The sequence below is a fragment of the Danio rerio genome, chromosome 13, assembly GCF_049306965.1.
Source record: "Danio rerio strain Tuebingen ecotype United States chromosome 13, GRCz12tu, whole genome shotgun sequence".
Lineage (NCBI taxonomy): Eukaryota > Metazoa > Chordata > Actinopteri > Cypriniformes > Danionidae > Danio > Danio rerio.
Window position 1 is genome coordinate 31,574,472 of NC_133188.1, and position 18,477 is coordinate 31,592,948.

The 18,477-nt window shown below is 36.3% G+C and overlaps 1 protein-coding gene across 4 annotated transcripts in view; it reads right to left on the minus strand.

Annotated features, from left to right (window-relative positions):
• The window catches only part of smap1 (small ArfGAP 1), a 254,410-nt gene that overhangs the window by 179,552 nt on the left and 56,381 nt on the right, over positions 1–18,477 (minus strand). For all 4 annotated transcript variants that reach the window (XM_021480670.2, XM_021480669.2, XM_021480668.2 and 1 more), the window contains 1 exon segment: positions 7,953–8,028. In XM_021480670.2, coding sequence (XP_021336345.1) covers positions 7,953–8,028 — 76 coding nt within the window.

Below are 18,477 nucleotides of genomic sequence, written 5' to 3' on the forward strand. Positions count from 1 at the left end.
CCTAAATGCCCCATAATGCAGTACAAACGGCCAAGCAGGCCAGGTCACTTGGGGCTGAATGAGGCTTGGATGACTGCAGTGAGAAAAGAGACTGTGAGAAGTATGAGAATTGGCCGATCGCTGGGGGATGGCGGAATTAGTTACGCTCCGATATCTCATTCACACATGTACAAACGCTTCTGTGGCATTGAAAAATCAACATTTTTTTAGGGCGGAAAAATAATAATAAATATACAAATCAAGTTACGTTCACCATAGCAGAGGCGAGCCTGTGATGTTCATATTCCAGTCATCTTTCACACATTCCCTTCTTGATATTAAAAACGCTCTGCTGAGATTCTTCATTTTGTGCATTTTCTATGCTCCAGGAACACTTTGATCGAAATAATGAAAAAGGCATGCAAAGCAAACGTTGGAAATGGGGGGGAAAACATGTTTTGAAAACATCAAAACAAAACAAGGAAGTGCAGGACGCTTAATATCCTGGGACATTTATTTTCGAGGTTCCGCTTCGCTGTTGGCTTCACACGCGCAATCATTTAAATGGTGTGAATCAGCAGGGAGGGAACATGACTTGAGCCCGCTGACTGGTGATAAGGCTTTCAATAAGACACATTTATTCCCCATCTACTTCCACCGAAGAACACACAGAACTTTCATTACTGCCACGAGACGGAAGACAAGGAGAAGGAAAGAGAGGGAGGGTCTGTTAGACTCTCTTGAGCTTGTTTTAGTAATTGAAGCAGCAAGGCAAGACTGCAGTATTGCATTTCTCCCTGCCTGGGCTGGAAGCAGGCAACTATCGATTTTCCCTTCTTATTTATTTTTATTTTTTTAAAGCCCGCTGTCAGATGCTTCCATCTCAGACTTGAAAAGTCAACGTCAAAATGAGAAGTTAAAGGTGCTGTATGTACGTTTTTGATTCTTCTTAAGCAAAAAAAATATTTTAATAAATTTGCAGATATTTAAGAAACATGCCAAGTGAACATTCTTTTTTTCTGAAAAATTAAAGTTAGATATTTTGCTTTAAAAATGTGTTTTCCATGTTGGAATGCCGTCGTTGTTTTGGTTCTTTTAACCCAATACTAGTTTAGCCAATTATATTTTAGCACCCCGGATTGCTTTGTTAGTAAATCGCACATTTCATCCATTCAGTCGAAATCGCACATTTCAATCGCACATTTCATCCATTCAGTCAGGAAGGCTCTTAAAGCATGCGTCCGTGACCAAAATGCAACCTCCGGTGAACAGTAGCAGACTTTGAAATGAGACGCAGATTCGGATTTGCACATGAGGTTATTAATTGGCGAATTATATAAATATTACGAATGTAAACATTAGATAAGCAGGTTACATTGTAACCCTGTTTTCTAACAACACGCTACCTGACAAGATTTGCAGTGATAAGCAATTCGGCTGTTTGCAACAAAACAAAACATGGCAGAAATTTAAATACAGCCATAAAGAATCGCAGAATATGCACTCACTCACGGAATAAGGTTTATAACCTAATTAATACATAATAAACCTCTTTAACATTTTTAAATGTAGATGCTGAGTCACTGATATGTGTGGTTGTTTGCATTATTTGACAGTTCTAAAGTTCAATTTCAAATGGTTTATTTTATTTTCCAGATCTGAAGTGAACTATCTGCTGATTTCAGTAGTATGTCAATAAATGTCATGTAAATTGCATTCAAACTCACAATATTAGCATTTAACACTGAATAAAGCACATGAGGTGTATCCGAGGTGATATTGTCATCAAGTTTTCTGTTGTTCAGACGCAAAAAATAATGCCGTTTCTAAAATATAAATATCAGGTGCCGGTTAGGACAAAAACTCCTTTTATTATGGGAAATATTCCATCTATTGCATGTTGTTGTTTTTATTTAGAATACTGTTTAAATTAGCCTTAAATCAGCATTTAAATCTCGATAGTTAGGCACACTTATGTTAGTCCTCAATCTGGCAACCTGAGCTTGCATGAGTTTTGATTCAGGAATGCAATACCTAGTTCAACCACTTGGTGTCAAACTTGCATATTGCACCTTCAAAGAGAGATGAAGTTTAGTACCACACCAGTAACTAACACTAGTAGTTCATTATTAGCCCCTGTTTATTTTTTTGCTCCAATTTCTGTTTAATCAAGAGAAGATTTTTCCAACACATTTATAAACATAATAGTTTTAACAACTCATTTCTAATCACTCATTTATTTTATCTTTGCCATGATGACAGTAAATAATAGTTGACTAGATATTTTTCAAGACACTTCTATACAGTTTAAAGTGACATTTAAATGTTTAACTAGGTTAAATAGGTTAACTAGGCAGGTTAGGGTAAATAGGCAAGTTACTGTATAATGATGGTTTGCTCTGTAGACTATCGAAAAAAAAATAAAGCTTAAAGGGGCTAATAATTTTGACCTTAAAATGTTTTTAAAAATTAAATCTGCTTTTACTAGCTGAAATAAAAAAAATAAAACTTTCTCTAGAAGAAAAAAATATTATCAGACATACTGTGAAAATGTCCTTGCTCTGTTAAACATCATTTGGGAAATATTTAAAAAAGAAAAGAAAATTCAAAGGGGGGCTAATAATTCTGACTTCAGCTGTATAACTGCTATCTACTTTTCTCTAAAAGATGACAATACTGAGCAAAATCATACAGGAATCCCCATTTTCAAACCTCGATCAATTTTAAACATGGAGAGCCAAAAAGAAGTCTGTGAAATCATTATCTGTTTCTGTATTCATCTCCAATCCCTCCCTTTACACGGTTCTCACATTTTCTGTCCATTCTATTCTTCACACACTACTCTCTCTCTCTCCCTCTCACTCTTATTTCCAGACTACCTCCACACACCAAGCAAAATGCCTTAAACTGATAATGAGTTGTTTTTAATAATTTATTTGCATTTAAAAGCTGTCTGTATAGTGGGTGGATGAGGGTGACCCGGAATCACAGTCTTTCTTCAGGCGGTGCACAACACGCTACTATTTTGCATCTTGTATCCATTTTGCCTTTCTCTGACCATTGCACCTTGTACACAATCCTCAATCGAAGTTCGAACCCCACCATCACCCTCTGCTGAAATCTGATTGGACGTATGTTTCTGTCGGTGCTGCCTTTAATTGGCCAACTCAGGCGGGCCAGTCAGTGAGCTCTGCTTGGGTAGGCTTAAGTGGAGAGAGAAATGTAATTGGACAGGGCAGCCTTGCAGAGTTTGATCGAACACCTTTCACGCTGCAACCATGTTTCAGTCTCTCCTGATCCCAAGCAATCAGAAAAGGCCACAAGGAGGCTGTTTGTTTAGATTGCTTAAGCTTCTTAAGCATGATCATGAAGTGAAAATCACCTTCACAGCACGCAAGTCAGTATGGTCAACAACTTTTCCCTGCATCATTACTAAATATTGATTAAGGCTGGTCATAGAAAGTTGTTTAACACCATGTTTCTAAACCATGTTCTGGAGGACCACCAGCTCTGCACATTTTCTGTGTCTCCCTAACCAAACACACCTGATTCAGATAATCAGCTCATTAGACTGAAAGATCTATAATGGGTTTGACAGACAAAGGAGACATTCAAAACATGCAGTGCTGGTGGTTCTCCAGGAATAGGGTTGAGAAACACTGGTTTAACATAAGAGAAAGCTTTAATGAGCTAAATGCACAGCTAGTGTTTATTAGCAAATGATAAACTTCCAGTGAAAGCTTAATGTGACTAATTTTCATTTCATAAGGCTCTTTTACAAAATCAGTTACAATTACAATACATTCAGTTAAATAGACTTAAGCATTCTTTTAGTTGTTCAAGCATAAAAGAGATAAAAGACTATTTAACACAATGACAATGGTTCTTTCTTATTTAGATTACTGTCTAGTCATATGGTCGAGTGCATTAAGTAAAGACTTAAAAAAATTACAGTTAGTGTAGAATACAGTGGAACTCATTTTACACTGCAATAGAAAGGGTAATATTATAAAAACGCATAAAACTTTAGGTTAGTTATTGGTGAAGGATAGTGCATTTGTTTCTCTGTTGTGTTTCATTGGAAATATTTCTGTGTCAAGAGTTCAAAGTGTATTGTACTGTCAACATTTGTATTTTTTCAAAAGGAAAATGTTTGCTTCTTGTTTCAAAACCTAATGCAAAGCAACAAACTGTGATGTATAGAGCCACTAGTTTTGAAGCGCTAGTGCCATCAGGATTAACAGGCGAGCGCAGAAACTCCATTGAAAATACTGGGGAAAAATAAATTGTCATATTTTAAAGACAAGGAGCTGGAGGGGGAAAATGGAATTTAATGCAATACTTCTTGTCTGGTCTGAGACCCACTTTATATTGTATATCTATTAGGCAGTGCAGATTACTGATTTTTAAAGAAATCAGACCTTAAACGTGGCAATTGTATAATGGAAAGACAGTTCACCGGAAGTGCTGAAATAAAGGTTCACAAAACCCTTGAGCACTTTTTTTTTTAACATTTTTACCAGATTTGTGTGTGTTGAGCATCAGTTAAGACAAAGTTACCATCTGTTAGCTTTAATTGTGGGAAAAACTGTATAATTTTGAGCTTTCGTCTGCTAATTTCAGCTTCCGGGTTTGCAAAGATGAGCGCGGTTTCTCATTATATTTCATAGAGGCGTTTTTTTTTTATCCTCTGAGAAGAGCCGACTTCTTAATTATTCATGACTGCACAAGCTCTTCGAAGGCAAGGTAGACCTGCCAGTGCCAAGCTGCGAGACACGGACCCACGGCACAAAGTATTTAGCTGATCATGAAGGGTCGTATGTGTCTGTTTCCATGATCCACAGGGTTTGTTGCATGTTTCCCCCCGCGACACTGTCAGGGCCGATACAGCAAAGCTGTTTGTGTGCAGCAAGCATTTTTGTGGAAAGAGCAGTATGAAAATTGGAGAATGGCGGACGTTGTCTTTTTTTCAGGAGTTCGTTCACATTTAGACACAACGCCGTGTTGCTGTGTTTGCCTAAATCCTCTAGATTATCAACAAGGCTAATGGTTAAAACAGGCAGGGCAAGAGACCTGCTGCACTGAGTCTGCATTCAGACCCGGGGATTGAGAGAAAAGTCCTCATTTATAGTGTTTATATGAACACGATTATCTTTATAATGATATAAATTGCGGTCATCTGTTTATAAAATTTTAAATAAATGTAGAAGGGCATTCAATTACTGTTTACTTTGCATTTTAACTCTGTAAACTATAAAATTATGCATTTCCTCACGGTTTGTGTCTCATTTTGTTAGCTAACTGACAACAGTTGTTCACTCCCCTCCTTCTTCCCTGCTGGCCATGCCCACTCCTGCCCTTTGCTCGTGGAGCTCCACGCCCATTATGATGCATCTTTTGAAAAAATTCGAAGGTAGACCTGAACCGAACCTGAACCGAAATTGGGGGATTTCATGACACATTCATTTGCACAAACTGAGGACGAATTGAATGAAAAAAAAAATGTACACGACAGGTCACCAAACCAGGAGAAATAAAGCTGACACTTTTTAAGAAAAAGTGACAAGAAAAATAAGAAGATGCAATAAAGCGGAGCAATCAGGAAACAGGCAGAGTTTTCAGATTAGACCTGAGTGGAATCAATTTTTTTCGACAAACCTAAAGTTTTGCCAATGCTTCCGTGCAACATACATGTTAGATTTAAGCAAATATATATGTGACCTTGTTGATTGTAATTATATAGTGGCGTGTGCACTGCACTCAACCTGAGAGTCAAAGTCTATTTATAAAGCACTTTCTTAAGTGCTGTAAAGCTATGAGTTTATACAAATTAAAATCAAAATAATAATAACAGAATGTTATGCCATATAATAAAATGAAATAAAAACAGTGAATAAAGTAAGATAAAAAATATTATAATATTCAAAATAATTTATAAGATAAAATAACAGCTTTCACACTGTGGTAAATATAATTAGAGGTTTTTTAAACTAGACTTAAAAACAGAAAGTGTTGGAGCCTTTCTAACATAAAGGCATGATAAACCAATTCCACTATGGAGAAACATGTGCTACGCTGCACCTGCTCTTTTTGTCTTGTTTCTAGTCCAAATCTAAAAATTCTTTAATCAAGAAAGGGGTGAACAAAATAATGTTGTTTTCGCTTTGATTTACAATTCATTTTGAATTAATTTAATGTTAGTTCTGACAACAAGAGAATATTTTTCTACATTATTTAAGAAACTATCAATTTCACTGAGAAAAGGATGAAAAATCTTTTATTTTCAAAATGGGGTGTTCTCATTTATGCTGAGCACTGTACATTAAAACTATTATTTCTTTACTAAAAAGACTGTTTGTCTGTTTTGCTGTTTATTCAGATCACACATTTACTTATTTAAAATGAGTTTCAACACAATTCTTGAGGTTTCATTTGGGGCAAATGAATTGTTTTATGTTCAATCCACATACACTTGTAAAAACGAATACGTTAACTTAATTTCTTCATGGTGTCCCAACACAAAAAGATTGTGTGTAACCCAGCATTTTTTGCAGTGTATTAATAACAGCTGGCAGCCCCCTGCCATACAGTCACGGCCCACAGGTTGCAAACTTCTGAACTAGAGTAAATAGTAGAGATGGATTTTCTAACTGGCACACTATGCAATGTTCCAATTGAGTATGCTGCAGTGCATTACAATATCAAAACTGCAACTTTGCTAAACGCATGAAAGCAACTAAATCTGCAAGATCAGTTTCAATCTTTGTTGCACAGATTGCTTGACTTCAGTCCAGCGCATCGCCTCAGAGAACTGTCACTTTCAGACAGTTTGCTTTAGACCCAGAGTCTTCAATCAGAAATTGTAGAAAATTATATGAATTAGATAGCAGATAGACTGACCATCTTTAAAATGGTATGTGCTATATTAAAGTAAGATAGTACATCATGACAGTTTAAAAAAATGTAAAAAAAAAATGTAAAAAAAAAAAACAGCAAAAAAACAAAACAAAAAAAGCACAATCTATCTAACAGTACTTTTATCTCTCACAGCATTGTTTCCATTCCTGTCAAAAATGAAATATAGCTAAATATATAATGGTAATAAATCAACAATGCTGATAAAACCTCATAACATTAATAAATAAACAAACAAAAAAAAGCTTTTGTGACAGATCATTAAAAATATTGACCAAAAAGAGACAGACAGACTGACAGAAAAAAATAAAATAAAACAAAACAAAAAACAAAGCCTTTTCTAAGTGATTAACAATAAGGATGAAAAATAGACCAACAGATAAAAATATCAATGTTTCAGTTAATACCTAATTGTTCGAAAAAAGACAATATATGAATATACACTCACCATCCACAAAATACACCTCTCCAACTGTTTGTTAATGCAAATTTCTAATCAGCCAATCAACCAATTGAGCATCGTGTCAATGCCGCAGCCCACTTTATGGCCACAGTGTACTCATCTTCTGATTACTGCTTCCAGAAGGATAACGTGCCATGTCATAAATCGTGAATAATCTCAGACCGGTTTCTTGAACATGACAATAAGTTCACTGCACTCAAATGGCCTCTACAGTCACCAGACCTCAATCTAATAGAGCACCTTTGGGATTTAAAGGAACGGGAGATTCGCATCATGGATTTGCAGCCAACAAATCTGCAGCAACTGCATGATACCATCATATCAATCAAAAGAGACAAAATCTGAGCAAAATTTCCAGTAGCTTGTTGAGTTTATGCCATAAAGGATTAAGTCATTTCTGAAGGCAAAAGGGGGTCCAACCCGGTACTAGTAAGGTGTAACTAATAAAGTGGCTGGTGAGTGTATAATGACATTGGGACAGACTAGTTTACAGTTAGAGTAACTTCCCACCCATAAGAGCCACACACAAAGACACAAACATAGACACAAAATATTACTGAATAACAACAGATCAATGCTGTGTGCTAATACTCACAATGGCTCCATTGACAGAATTTTTGTCATAGTACTTCTTCCTCTCGTACTTGTCCCTGATGAAGAACTCCACGGCTCTGAAACGCTGCTCAGGAAAATTAAAAAATTTATTTAAAAGTAACACAAATTATTTTTATCAATGCTGGCATGTATCTTGAGATGTTGAAAGCACTGAAAACATTAGTCTCAGCCTGCATTTAAGTCAACTTTGATGCACTTCAACTGAAATAAGAACTCTGCAGTGAAACCAAATATCTCTAAATTAAGCAAAAACAGAACCTTAAAATGTAAAGAATGGGCAATACAGGAGTTGGGAATGCATGTCTTCAAAGCAGATCTTCATACGTGTATGACTATAAGTGGAATTTAAGGAAATCCATAAGAAACTTCTGGTGTCATTTTAACTCCTTCACACATTTGATAGGCTCTTAGTGAGGTTTTCACATGTACTTCCATACAATGAGCATATTTAGCCAAGAATATAATATAGTTTTAGTAATTTTGGCAAAAAGTATATACCACTAAAGTGAGTACCTTTAGGTTTGTTCCTATAATTATGTTTTTTTAGGGCTTTTAAACAATCAATTTTTATGTGCATTGTGTTTGTAAAGACAGTTTTAGGAAATCTCCAGCATGCGCTTTCAGATGGCGCAAACAGTTAAGTGTATGAAATAAATTCAGTAGGTGCGTCCCAAATCACATACGTATGCACTATTCTACGCCATTTTATAGTATAAATATTGTAAATAGTGTGTTCACACTGAAAACTCTAAAAAAAACTTAAATAAAATAAATTAAAAAGTGCACTTTAATGATCTGGATGATGCACTTATTCAACCGTTAAACAGCCACTGCTTTGCTCATGTAGCCAAAGGGGCGAAGCTTTCAGGCACTAATGCTAGATTAAGGCTGATTTATACTTCTGCGTCAAACGTCGGCATATGCTACGGCGCTGACACATAGCCCTTCGCCGTGGCCGTCGCTGACGTGCACCTCTCAAAAAATTTAACTACACGTCGCAACGACGCGTAGCGTAAGCTCTGTGATTGGTCGGCTTGGTAGCGCTGACGAGTCTGGGGGGGACGGAGAGCCGCGTGAATGGTGCGAGCCTGATGAAGCGATTGTTTACAAGAGTGGAGTCCCGTGAAGGAGCTCCGGATGGAAAGTTTTGTTTTGTGTTTACCTCATAGTTAAAGTTGTTGCACGTCCGCCAGTTCCTGCCCCAAAATGAGCGAGTTTGAGCCACTTGTACATCCCGGAAGTGTTCAGGAAAAGCAAAAAAGCAGCGAAGAAACTCGACACAGAGGAACATTTACAACTCACTACCAACTAGCGTTTCGGAAGTGTTAATGCAGACCAACAGAGACAGCGCGCAGAAGTATAAATGCACAGCCACGCACGTATGCTACGGCGCTGACGCATAGCCCTTCGCCGTGGCCGGCTTGACGCAGAAGTATAAACCAGGCTTTACTTTGGTAAGTTCTCCTAAGAGAGGGATTATACTGCCCCCAGATGGTGAGTGCGGTTATACTCATGGCAGGTATTCGAGGATGAGGTGTCTAAAAAACACCATTGAGAACCAGGTTAATAACTGTACCATGGAGCAAGTTTCGGGCGGCCATCGTCCGCATTATGTGGTGATTAGTGGTGTTAAGTAACTAATTACAAATACTGAAATTACTGTAACTGAGTAGTTTTTCTCAGGAATTGTAATTTACTAAGTAGTTTTATACTCGTACTTCTTCACTCCATTGAATACATTTTTAGTGGTGTATCGGTCCATTGACTCCGCTACTTTCCTTCAACCTGCAGTCACTACTTATTTTTTCCTGTCTATGGAGATTAGAAAAATCAGTCCAGTAATTCCTGTCCAATCAAATCGCAAAAGAAGATGTTCAAAATTTTTAAAGGCATTGACCCAGAGACTGTTTAGATGCAGGTCACTGATGAGAAGATGACAGACTTTTACTGTATGATGACCATAATGGTTTTAAACACCCAGCAGGCACAAGATGTCAACATAACGTCAGATTGACGTTGTACCCCAGCATTGTGGTGACGTAGCATTTTGTTTGGAAATGAAAATCGGATCGACGTCAGAACCGTCAGGCTGACTTCAATATTCAACGTCCAACCAAAAATCAACCAAATATCAACGTCTAATGATGTTACAGCTTGACGTTGTGTGGATGTTACCACTATAAGATGTTGGATTAGGTTGCCATACTTTATGAATAAATGTCAGTATTTGACGTCAATATGACATTGGTTTAAGATGTTGGCTCAATGTTGGATTTTGGTCACTTTTTAACAACCTAAAATCAACCAAATATCAACATAATTTGTCATAATTATTGGACATCAAAACAGTGTTGTTCTTAGACGCTGGCTAGACATTGAATTTGCTCACCTGACATCACAACCTAAATCTAACTTAATATTAACGTCTTATGACGCTGTGTGCCTGCTGGACAATAATTAACAGCACTACAGAATGTTTTGTTACCACACATCCACAAATTACATGTAAATGCATCAGTTTTACACATTGTAACACTCACTATTCGAGTACTTTTAAAAGGGCTACTTTTTACTCATATTTTGAGTATTATTTACAACAGATAATTTTACTCTACTTAAACTACATTTTTTAGGCAAGTAATTGTACTTGAGTATGATTTTTTCAGTACTCTTTCCACCACTGGCAGTGATGTACCACTTAATTGTGCTTTGATAACAAGATGTACATGCCAATTACAGATTAGGGTTGGGTGATGTCAAACAATTTGGCATCGTACGATGTCTAATGTGAAACATCGCAATGGACGATGGCATTTTTGTCGTAGGCAAAGGTAAATAATTATTCATGAATAATTAATTAATTCATAACCAATTAGTTATTTGTAGCCTGGAGTTTCACCTGACCCACATGGTCTTTGTTTTACCCATAACCAAATCATAAATAAATAAGACAAGTTACACACAAATTACCACCTGTCAATCACTTTTCCCGCAGGCCTTTGGCATGAATAGGCAGAGTGATCTGTGTCATTATAATGGCATCGACAAACTTGGTTGGTGAAAAAGGTGTACAACCAACAGTAACCAGCCAACAATATCTGAGGTTTTCGCTAAAAATACTAAGTACAAGCGACAAGCCAATGATTGAAGCAGTGTACTGACGCTGTAACACGTTACCTGATAGATTCAAAAGACCAAAGAGTCGTTAAATAGAGACAAGATTAATTAAATATCAACAACTATATTGAGATGGAGTGTGTGTGTATGTGTGTGGTCTTGTGATGTGTGTTTTCAGCGATTTAGTGTGAAAGGAAGGCTTTTCAAAAATACTACATGAAATGCTAGTGTGGACGTGGATCGCTTTCATTCTAAAATGGCATTTTTTAACTAAGGCGTATTAGTGTAAACGGGGTCGTGTGGATTTTTGGTGAGCAGGTTGCAGCTGTGATGGGGGCGGGTGGGGAGGATCGCGATGCCGGTTCAGCATTGTGATGTCTATCTGCCATCGGCACGACCCTATTACAGATTTTCTCAATTCTCAATAATTGCTAGCCCTAGTGTTAGTCGCAAACAAAAAGAGGACTAAACAGACCATTTATTTAAAAAAAAAAAAAAAACAAAGATAACAGAATCTAATGTGAAAAACCAATGATAAGTGTGAAATCCCATTAAATAACTTGAATGACAGTTTTTGTGTTATTAAAACAAGACATTTTATACATAGTCATATCTCAGAAATACAAACTTAGAAAGTAAAACGCATATAACAAAACCATGAAACTTTCCTTTTGACTCCAGTTGCTCTTTAAATGACATGTCTTATTACTGTTTTCAAGTTTATCTAAGGCCAGCTTGATGCATTGCTTTTGTTTTTTTTGGATGGCGAATCTCACTTTGGCTAGACGGCTTTAATTGGCATCTTGCTCAGCTACAACGTAACCCTTTCAGTAAGAGGGCCGGGCCCTTTCCGACTGCCTGTTATCTCTCCTCATTAAAGACACAAGAGCGCCAAAACTCCACCTGGACCACGCACTGAATTCAACTCTATTCGAAAGAGAGAAAAACACTTCAAAAATCAAGATCAAACAAACACAGCTTCACTTTCTAAATCCGCCCAAGTATGGTTTTTCTTCTTCTTTCCACGGCAAACACACACACAAACAAACACAGGCAGAAATACACACAAAAAGTAAGGCCAAAGAGAAATGAAAACACACGTTCTCTGACTCTCACTCCCTGTTAACAGCGCAAATTTATACAGCGACAGTGAAATGCTAAGGAGAACCGGTTCATGCAGCTTTATTGGATTTACACTCTCATGAATCCGTGATCACAATACAATAATGCATCTGATGAAATATGGATCAGGGTGAAGAAGCAGGTGGCAGGAAGAGAAACAATGCAGAAAGAGAAAAAGGCAAGGGTGAGCCACAAAAACCCTGTAGCATCCTCAGTACAAAAGATCAGCCGCTCACAACAGCTATTTCAGAAGAATTTCAAACAGTACAATGACTGAACAAAAAGAGAACTGAACAAAACTAACTTTCAGAAGGTTGATGTCTTTAATGCTCATCAATACTGATGTTAATTGATTAAAATAATGTTTATTGTTTTAAGTTTTTTAAAAAAAAATACATTGTAAAAAATATTATAACAACTGACTTCAAACATATGAATAGAGTATGATTATAACTCTTAACAAATCTTAGGGTTGTAACAGATCACAGTTGATTCGTTGATCTCAACCCACAGTTAATTTTAATGAATAACTTTTTTTAACTTAAAGGTTCAGGATACCCTGGAGAACTTTTTTTTTTATATTAACAGATGTGTGTGTGTTGAGCATCAGTTAAGACAATGTTGGCACCTGTCAGCTTTAATTGTGGGGAAAAATGGATAATTTGTCAGCTAATTTCAGCTTCCGGGTTTAAAATGATTTTTGGGACTGGATCAAAATCGGCGACGTAGCGCAGTACTGCAAGTGCAATGATGACGCGTCGGTTTCTCATTATTATTCATAGCGGAGTTTTCTTATCCTATGAGAAGAGCTGGCTGCTTAATTATTCATGAGAGCATGTGCTTTCCGAAGGCAAGGCTGTCCTGCCAGTTTAAAGCAAGCTGTGAGACACGGACCCACGGCACGCAGTAGCCGTTCATGAAGACTCGTATGTGTCTATTTCCATGATCCACGGGGTTTGTTGCATGTTATTTCCCCGCGATCTTGTCAGGGCCGATCATACAGCAAAGCTGTGTGTGTGCTGCAAGCATTTTTGTCGGTAGAGCAGTACGAGAATTGGAAGAATGGCGGACGTTGACTTTTATCAGGAGTTTGTTCACGTTTAGACACATCGCCGTGCTGCTGTGTTTGCCTAAATCCTCTATATTACCAGCAGGGCTAATAGTTAAAATAGGCAGGTCAGGAGACCTGCTGCACTGAGTCTGCATTCAGATCTTTAATTTAGACCAGGGGATCGAGGGAGAATCCTCATTTACAGTGTTTACATGAACACACTTATCTTTATAATGATATAAATTGTGGTTATGCGTATATGAAATTACGAATAACAAATGTAGCAGGGCATTAAATTACTGTTTATTTCTTTGCATTTTAACTTTGTGAACTACAAACTCATGCGTCTCCTCACGGTTTGTGTCTCATTTCGTGAGCTAACTGTCAACAACAGTCGTTCGCTCCCCTTCTCCCCTGCTGGCCACGCCCACTCCTGCCCTATGCTCGTGGAGCTCCACGCCCATTAATCATGCATCTTTTGAAAAAATTCTGAAGTAGACTTTAACCGAAAGTGGGGGGTGTCATGACCCTTTAATCCAACTTTTTTAACAATTGCAGAAAGATCACCTCCCGTGTCATTCAAATCACGTGTATGAAAGCATTTTGGCTTCACTGTAAAATCTAATAATGACAGAAAAAGTTGTGGTGGGACCAAAATGCTTTCTTAGGTTATTAATTCAAGGTGTTTTCTGCCACTGTTTGTTTAGCCTACATTAATGCATTCAGTGTAAACCTGCACAATTAAGCATTAAAAGATTGTGATCTCAACTGAAACCTGCGCAACATGAATGATAAATGATTTGCATATGTATATTAATCCTTCAAAGAGCTGCATTCAAATTTGTGTTTGATCGAATAAATATGTATAAATGGTAAGCAAATGACATTTGTCTCCTATTTTTTTGCTGATCCGAAAAATGGTCCGATTCGTGACTCAAAAACTGTAGTGTGATCCAAACCAAAAGATTTGTGACCTGTTACACCACTAACAAATCTAATATATAGCATGTTTTAGAGACAAGATGCCCATTTTGGTGTTATGTCAAATTAACTTGTAGATGAAGTCTATTAAAATCAGGTAAAGAGTCTACTTTTGTAAAACTTAGATGTCAAAAATTCTTTAGCACTGATGGGTCAAACATAGTGGCAAAATATAAAGATTTAAAAATGAAAATGAATATTTTAAGGTTGTACAGCAGGCTTTAAATTGATTTTTTCCTTGGAATAATATTTCCAAAGGAGCTGTTGACATGGAACTGAACCAGATTTCGTAAAAATCGAAATAATACAAACATAAACATATAAAATTTTTACACATCCCTTTCTTCATGTATTTAAAACTTTTTCCCTTGTCATGTCATTATACATAACTTAATTTTTCATATATATCAATTGTAAGTCAACAGCAGCTTTATAAATGTGTTTTCTGAAATAAATAGTGACAAATTAAATACTTCCACACTGTATAGTTTTACCATTCTAGTGGAAACTTAGAAAAGTAAAAAAAAAAATAATAATAATGATTCCTTTTTCATAAAATTAAACAGGACACATTCCAATTGTATGAAAAAAAAAAAAGTATTTGTGTCTTGATATATTTGTGTTGATATATGATAGATGTACTTAAGCTGTTAGTCAATTTAAAAAGTCCCATCTTGAAAAAATTATTAATGCGTAAAAGTAGTTAATATGCTTTAACACGTTTCCTTTTAAAAATTGTTAAAACACTGGCATTTCTTCTCTGCTGTGCTCCATCTGCAATTTTTAAATCCAAACAGTACCAATGTAAATCAGCCTGATTCAGTTCCTGGAGATCTGTGTTCCTGCAAAGTTCAGCTTAAACATTAATCACGCACACACCTTAAACAGCTAATTAAAATCCTTAAGAACAGCTAATTATGCAGGGCTTCCTTAAGCCGATCAGCAGAGTAGTGCTAAAGGCACCAAGCCAAGTCGATTTTGAAAATGTGTAGTTTTGTGCATGCATAAACTTAAAAAAAAAGAAAAGATGCTTGGTTGCATCACACTAATATAAAACGTGATGCAAAAGTTACAGAGAGGGATAGAAATATGATGCATAAAAAATATCACCAGCACAAATAGGAAAGAGAAAATGAGTTTAAAACACAGAAAACTGAAAAAATGAGAGATGCAGCAAAAAAAGCCAGCAAATGAAGGTACCTCAATGAGCAGTACAAGAGAAAAAAAACGTAAAATTTCCTCTCTTCGCCGAACTGACGTTTATATTAACACAGCCAACTTTTCCATTAGAGAGATCACGCAAGGGAAGAGATGATAAGTGGGACGTGAGAGAGGGCGAGGGAGTGAAAGACCCCCAGAACAGAGCACAAAACATTCGCATTTCCATCTGAAGGAAGCGCACCTGTGATAAAGCAAATTCCATCAAAGCCGGTTTGCGGAGGAAGCTCACCTCTGCTGTCCGGATTAATCCATTTTGACGGTTAAGAATATTGTACCTCATCGGTCAGCATACAAATGAAGCCATTTCCATAGCCACACCAAACGCAGGAGCGCTGATAACAGGCCACGGATGCCAGGGAAATTCAATTAGGGTTTCTGAAGGCGCCAATGAGAAGAATATGGAATTATCCCGGCCTCCACACACACCCAATTAGACTGATGGTGTGAAATAGGATGGAGGAGGATACCCGAGGCAAGTGGAATGAGAGACATTGGGACTTGGTTTTGAGGTAGTTCCTTTTTCAGATATGCTATATGTGTGAAGGTGGTGAAAACAGCAGCTGTTTTGTCTGGATCTCTGCAGCCGGAGGTGTGAAGTCACACAAGCTTCTGCCTGCCAAACTCTCACATTCTCCAACATTAGACCAGGAATTCCCAACTGGTTTTTTATATTTAATTCATGATGGAAACACAAGGTGTTTGGGTTTTTGTGACCAAGCTGACAAGTTAAATGTATAATAGCTTGAATTGGTTTGGTTCTGATATTTCTCAAATGTGCATATAGACGACAGTTTAAAAGCCAAGGATCTAGACTTGTTTTAAGCTTTTAAATGAAGTCTCTTACTAAGCTTTAGTTGAAAATAATAAATGAGTGAAGAGAGAGAACCCAGTCCAGGAGACTTAAAACAAGCAGAATTCCTTTATTGAGACGTGTTGGTTAATCTGCAGTCATACAGCGTCTTTAAGAAGTCAAAAATGCAGGAAAAGGCACTCTAACATTGTGAAATTTTACAACTGCAAAAGTATTTTGACAGATTTTATAACGTCACTTATTCCTGTGAATTTTCAGCATCATTTCTATAGTATAGAGTGACGCATGATTTTTCAGCAATCAAATGAATGTGCTGATTTTGCTCAAAAATCATTTATTATTATTTATATTAGTAGTACTTAAAAAAATGTGCTTATCAATATTTTAACAGACATTTAACGGACTATAAGAAACTTTGCAAGTACATGTCAACTTTAGCCCCGGTCAGATCACACGATTTTTATTTAGGAAAGTCACTATGTCAGTGTTATGTCACTATAACGATATTTCTTATCTCAATTTAAAAAAAAAATTTTCAATCTCAATAAACACTGAGGCTTGCAGACAACTAATAACTAGATTATTTAAAAGCATTCCTTAGCACATGGATAGGATCAAACTTATGATTCCTTTTTAAAATTAAGATATTTTCTTTGAAATCTAAATGTATATTTCTGTGCCATGGGTTTCTAATTAAGCAGTCTCTCACCTGAACTTGGATCAAATGATCATTTGCAGCAGCAAGGAAAAAATCAGATGCTTAAGAAATAATCTTTAAAATAATGACACATTAAAAAAAAAGCAAATACATAACTGAGATTTGTGATACAATTACAATGAAGCATGCATTAAATTCTTATTTTCCAAAACACGAAACAAATCCTCCACACATATAGTTGAGTAATGGAAGGGCAAAAACAAAAATATAATTTGTATATTTTTCTTGGAAAAAATATCTTTTTGAAACAAACTTTGTTTGCTATAATTTTTAACTTAATTTTAATGTATCTCTTGTTGGTCAGTTATGTGTTGGCTTGTTAAATAAAATAATAATCTAGTCTTAATAAAATGTAAGTGAAATATTCACAGTATCAGAGAAGCCTATATTAAACTGTTTTCACATTTTAATTACATAAGCAGGAAATGCTTTTGCAATGTGTTCGCTGCATTGAGCATGTTCCCAGATTAGATCCCAGAAGAACAAACTCCATTGGAAGGATGAGAGAACTTATTGAGAGAATGGAGGTGTCTGCATATTCATGCCGTTCTGTCAGATAAAATTGCTTAAAAAAAACCTTAATATTTTAGAAAAGATAGTTAAAGTTTAAAAGTTTCATATTTTGAAAAACTAAAGAAAGAGATGAAAGGTTTGACTTTAGTTTTGTGAAATCATATAAATGGACAGTTCAGCATCAAGTGCATTTCTAAAAAATAAAGTTTACATACAGTTGTACTTTCCATCTTTTTAAGCCTGGAACAAGATCATGAACCTGAAATGCACTTGGAACCCACTTGTTTCATACTCAACTAAATACCTCAAGGAACAGAATGTATACGAGTATCTTGAGAACATAAAGTGTCTCCGGCTACAAAAAGAATATTCATGCATGAATACGTATGGTGAAAGTGTATGCAGTAAGGCTAGCTTTGACTGCTGATAAGAAAATTAATTCAGTCAGTATTCAAACATACTGTACAAGAAATGCCCTCAAGAATCACAGGGGTGCCTTTGCACTGCCTAACCCAATTTTATGAACAGTGGGTGACAAGCATGCTTTATAGAATTATGGGAAATGGTATGCATGCTTTGCAATCTCAATGTGGGCAGGTAGCTCTTTGATCAAACACTACATATTCAAATGTAAACTGACATCACTTTAAACGTAAGCATAAAGAACAGTTTGTATCAAAAATTAAAACTCTTTCATTATTTAATCACTCTCAACCTGTTCCAATTTGGCAAACACCAACTATAATACTTTTTTTTCTTTTAAGCAAATCAAATGGTTAAAAACAACTGGAAGTAGTGGATTACACCAATTTTAACTTGTCACCAAGTTTTAGGAACAACAAATAATAACTTGACATCTCAGTGATCATTTACTATCAGTAGTGGATTATATAAAAGGCAAAGGCTTCTAGATTATGTTTTTTTTTTTTTACCAAAATAAAACATGATTATGCCTTGACTTTTAATTATTG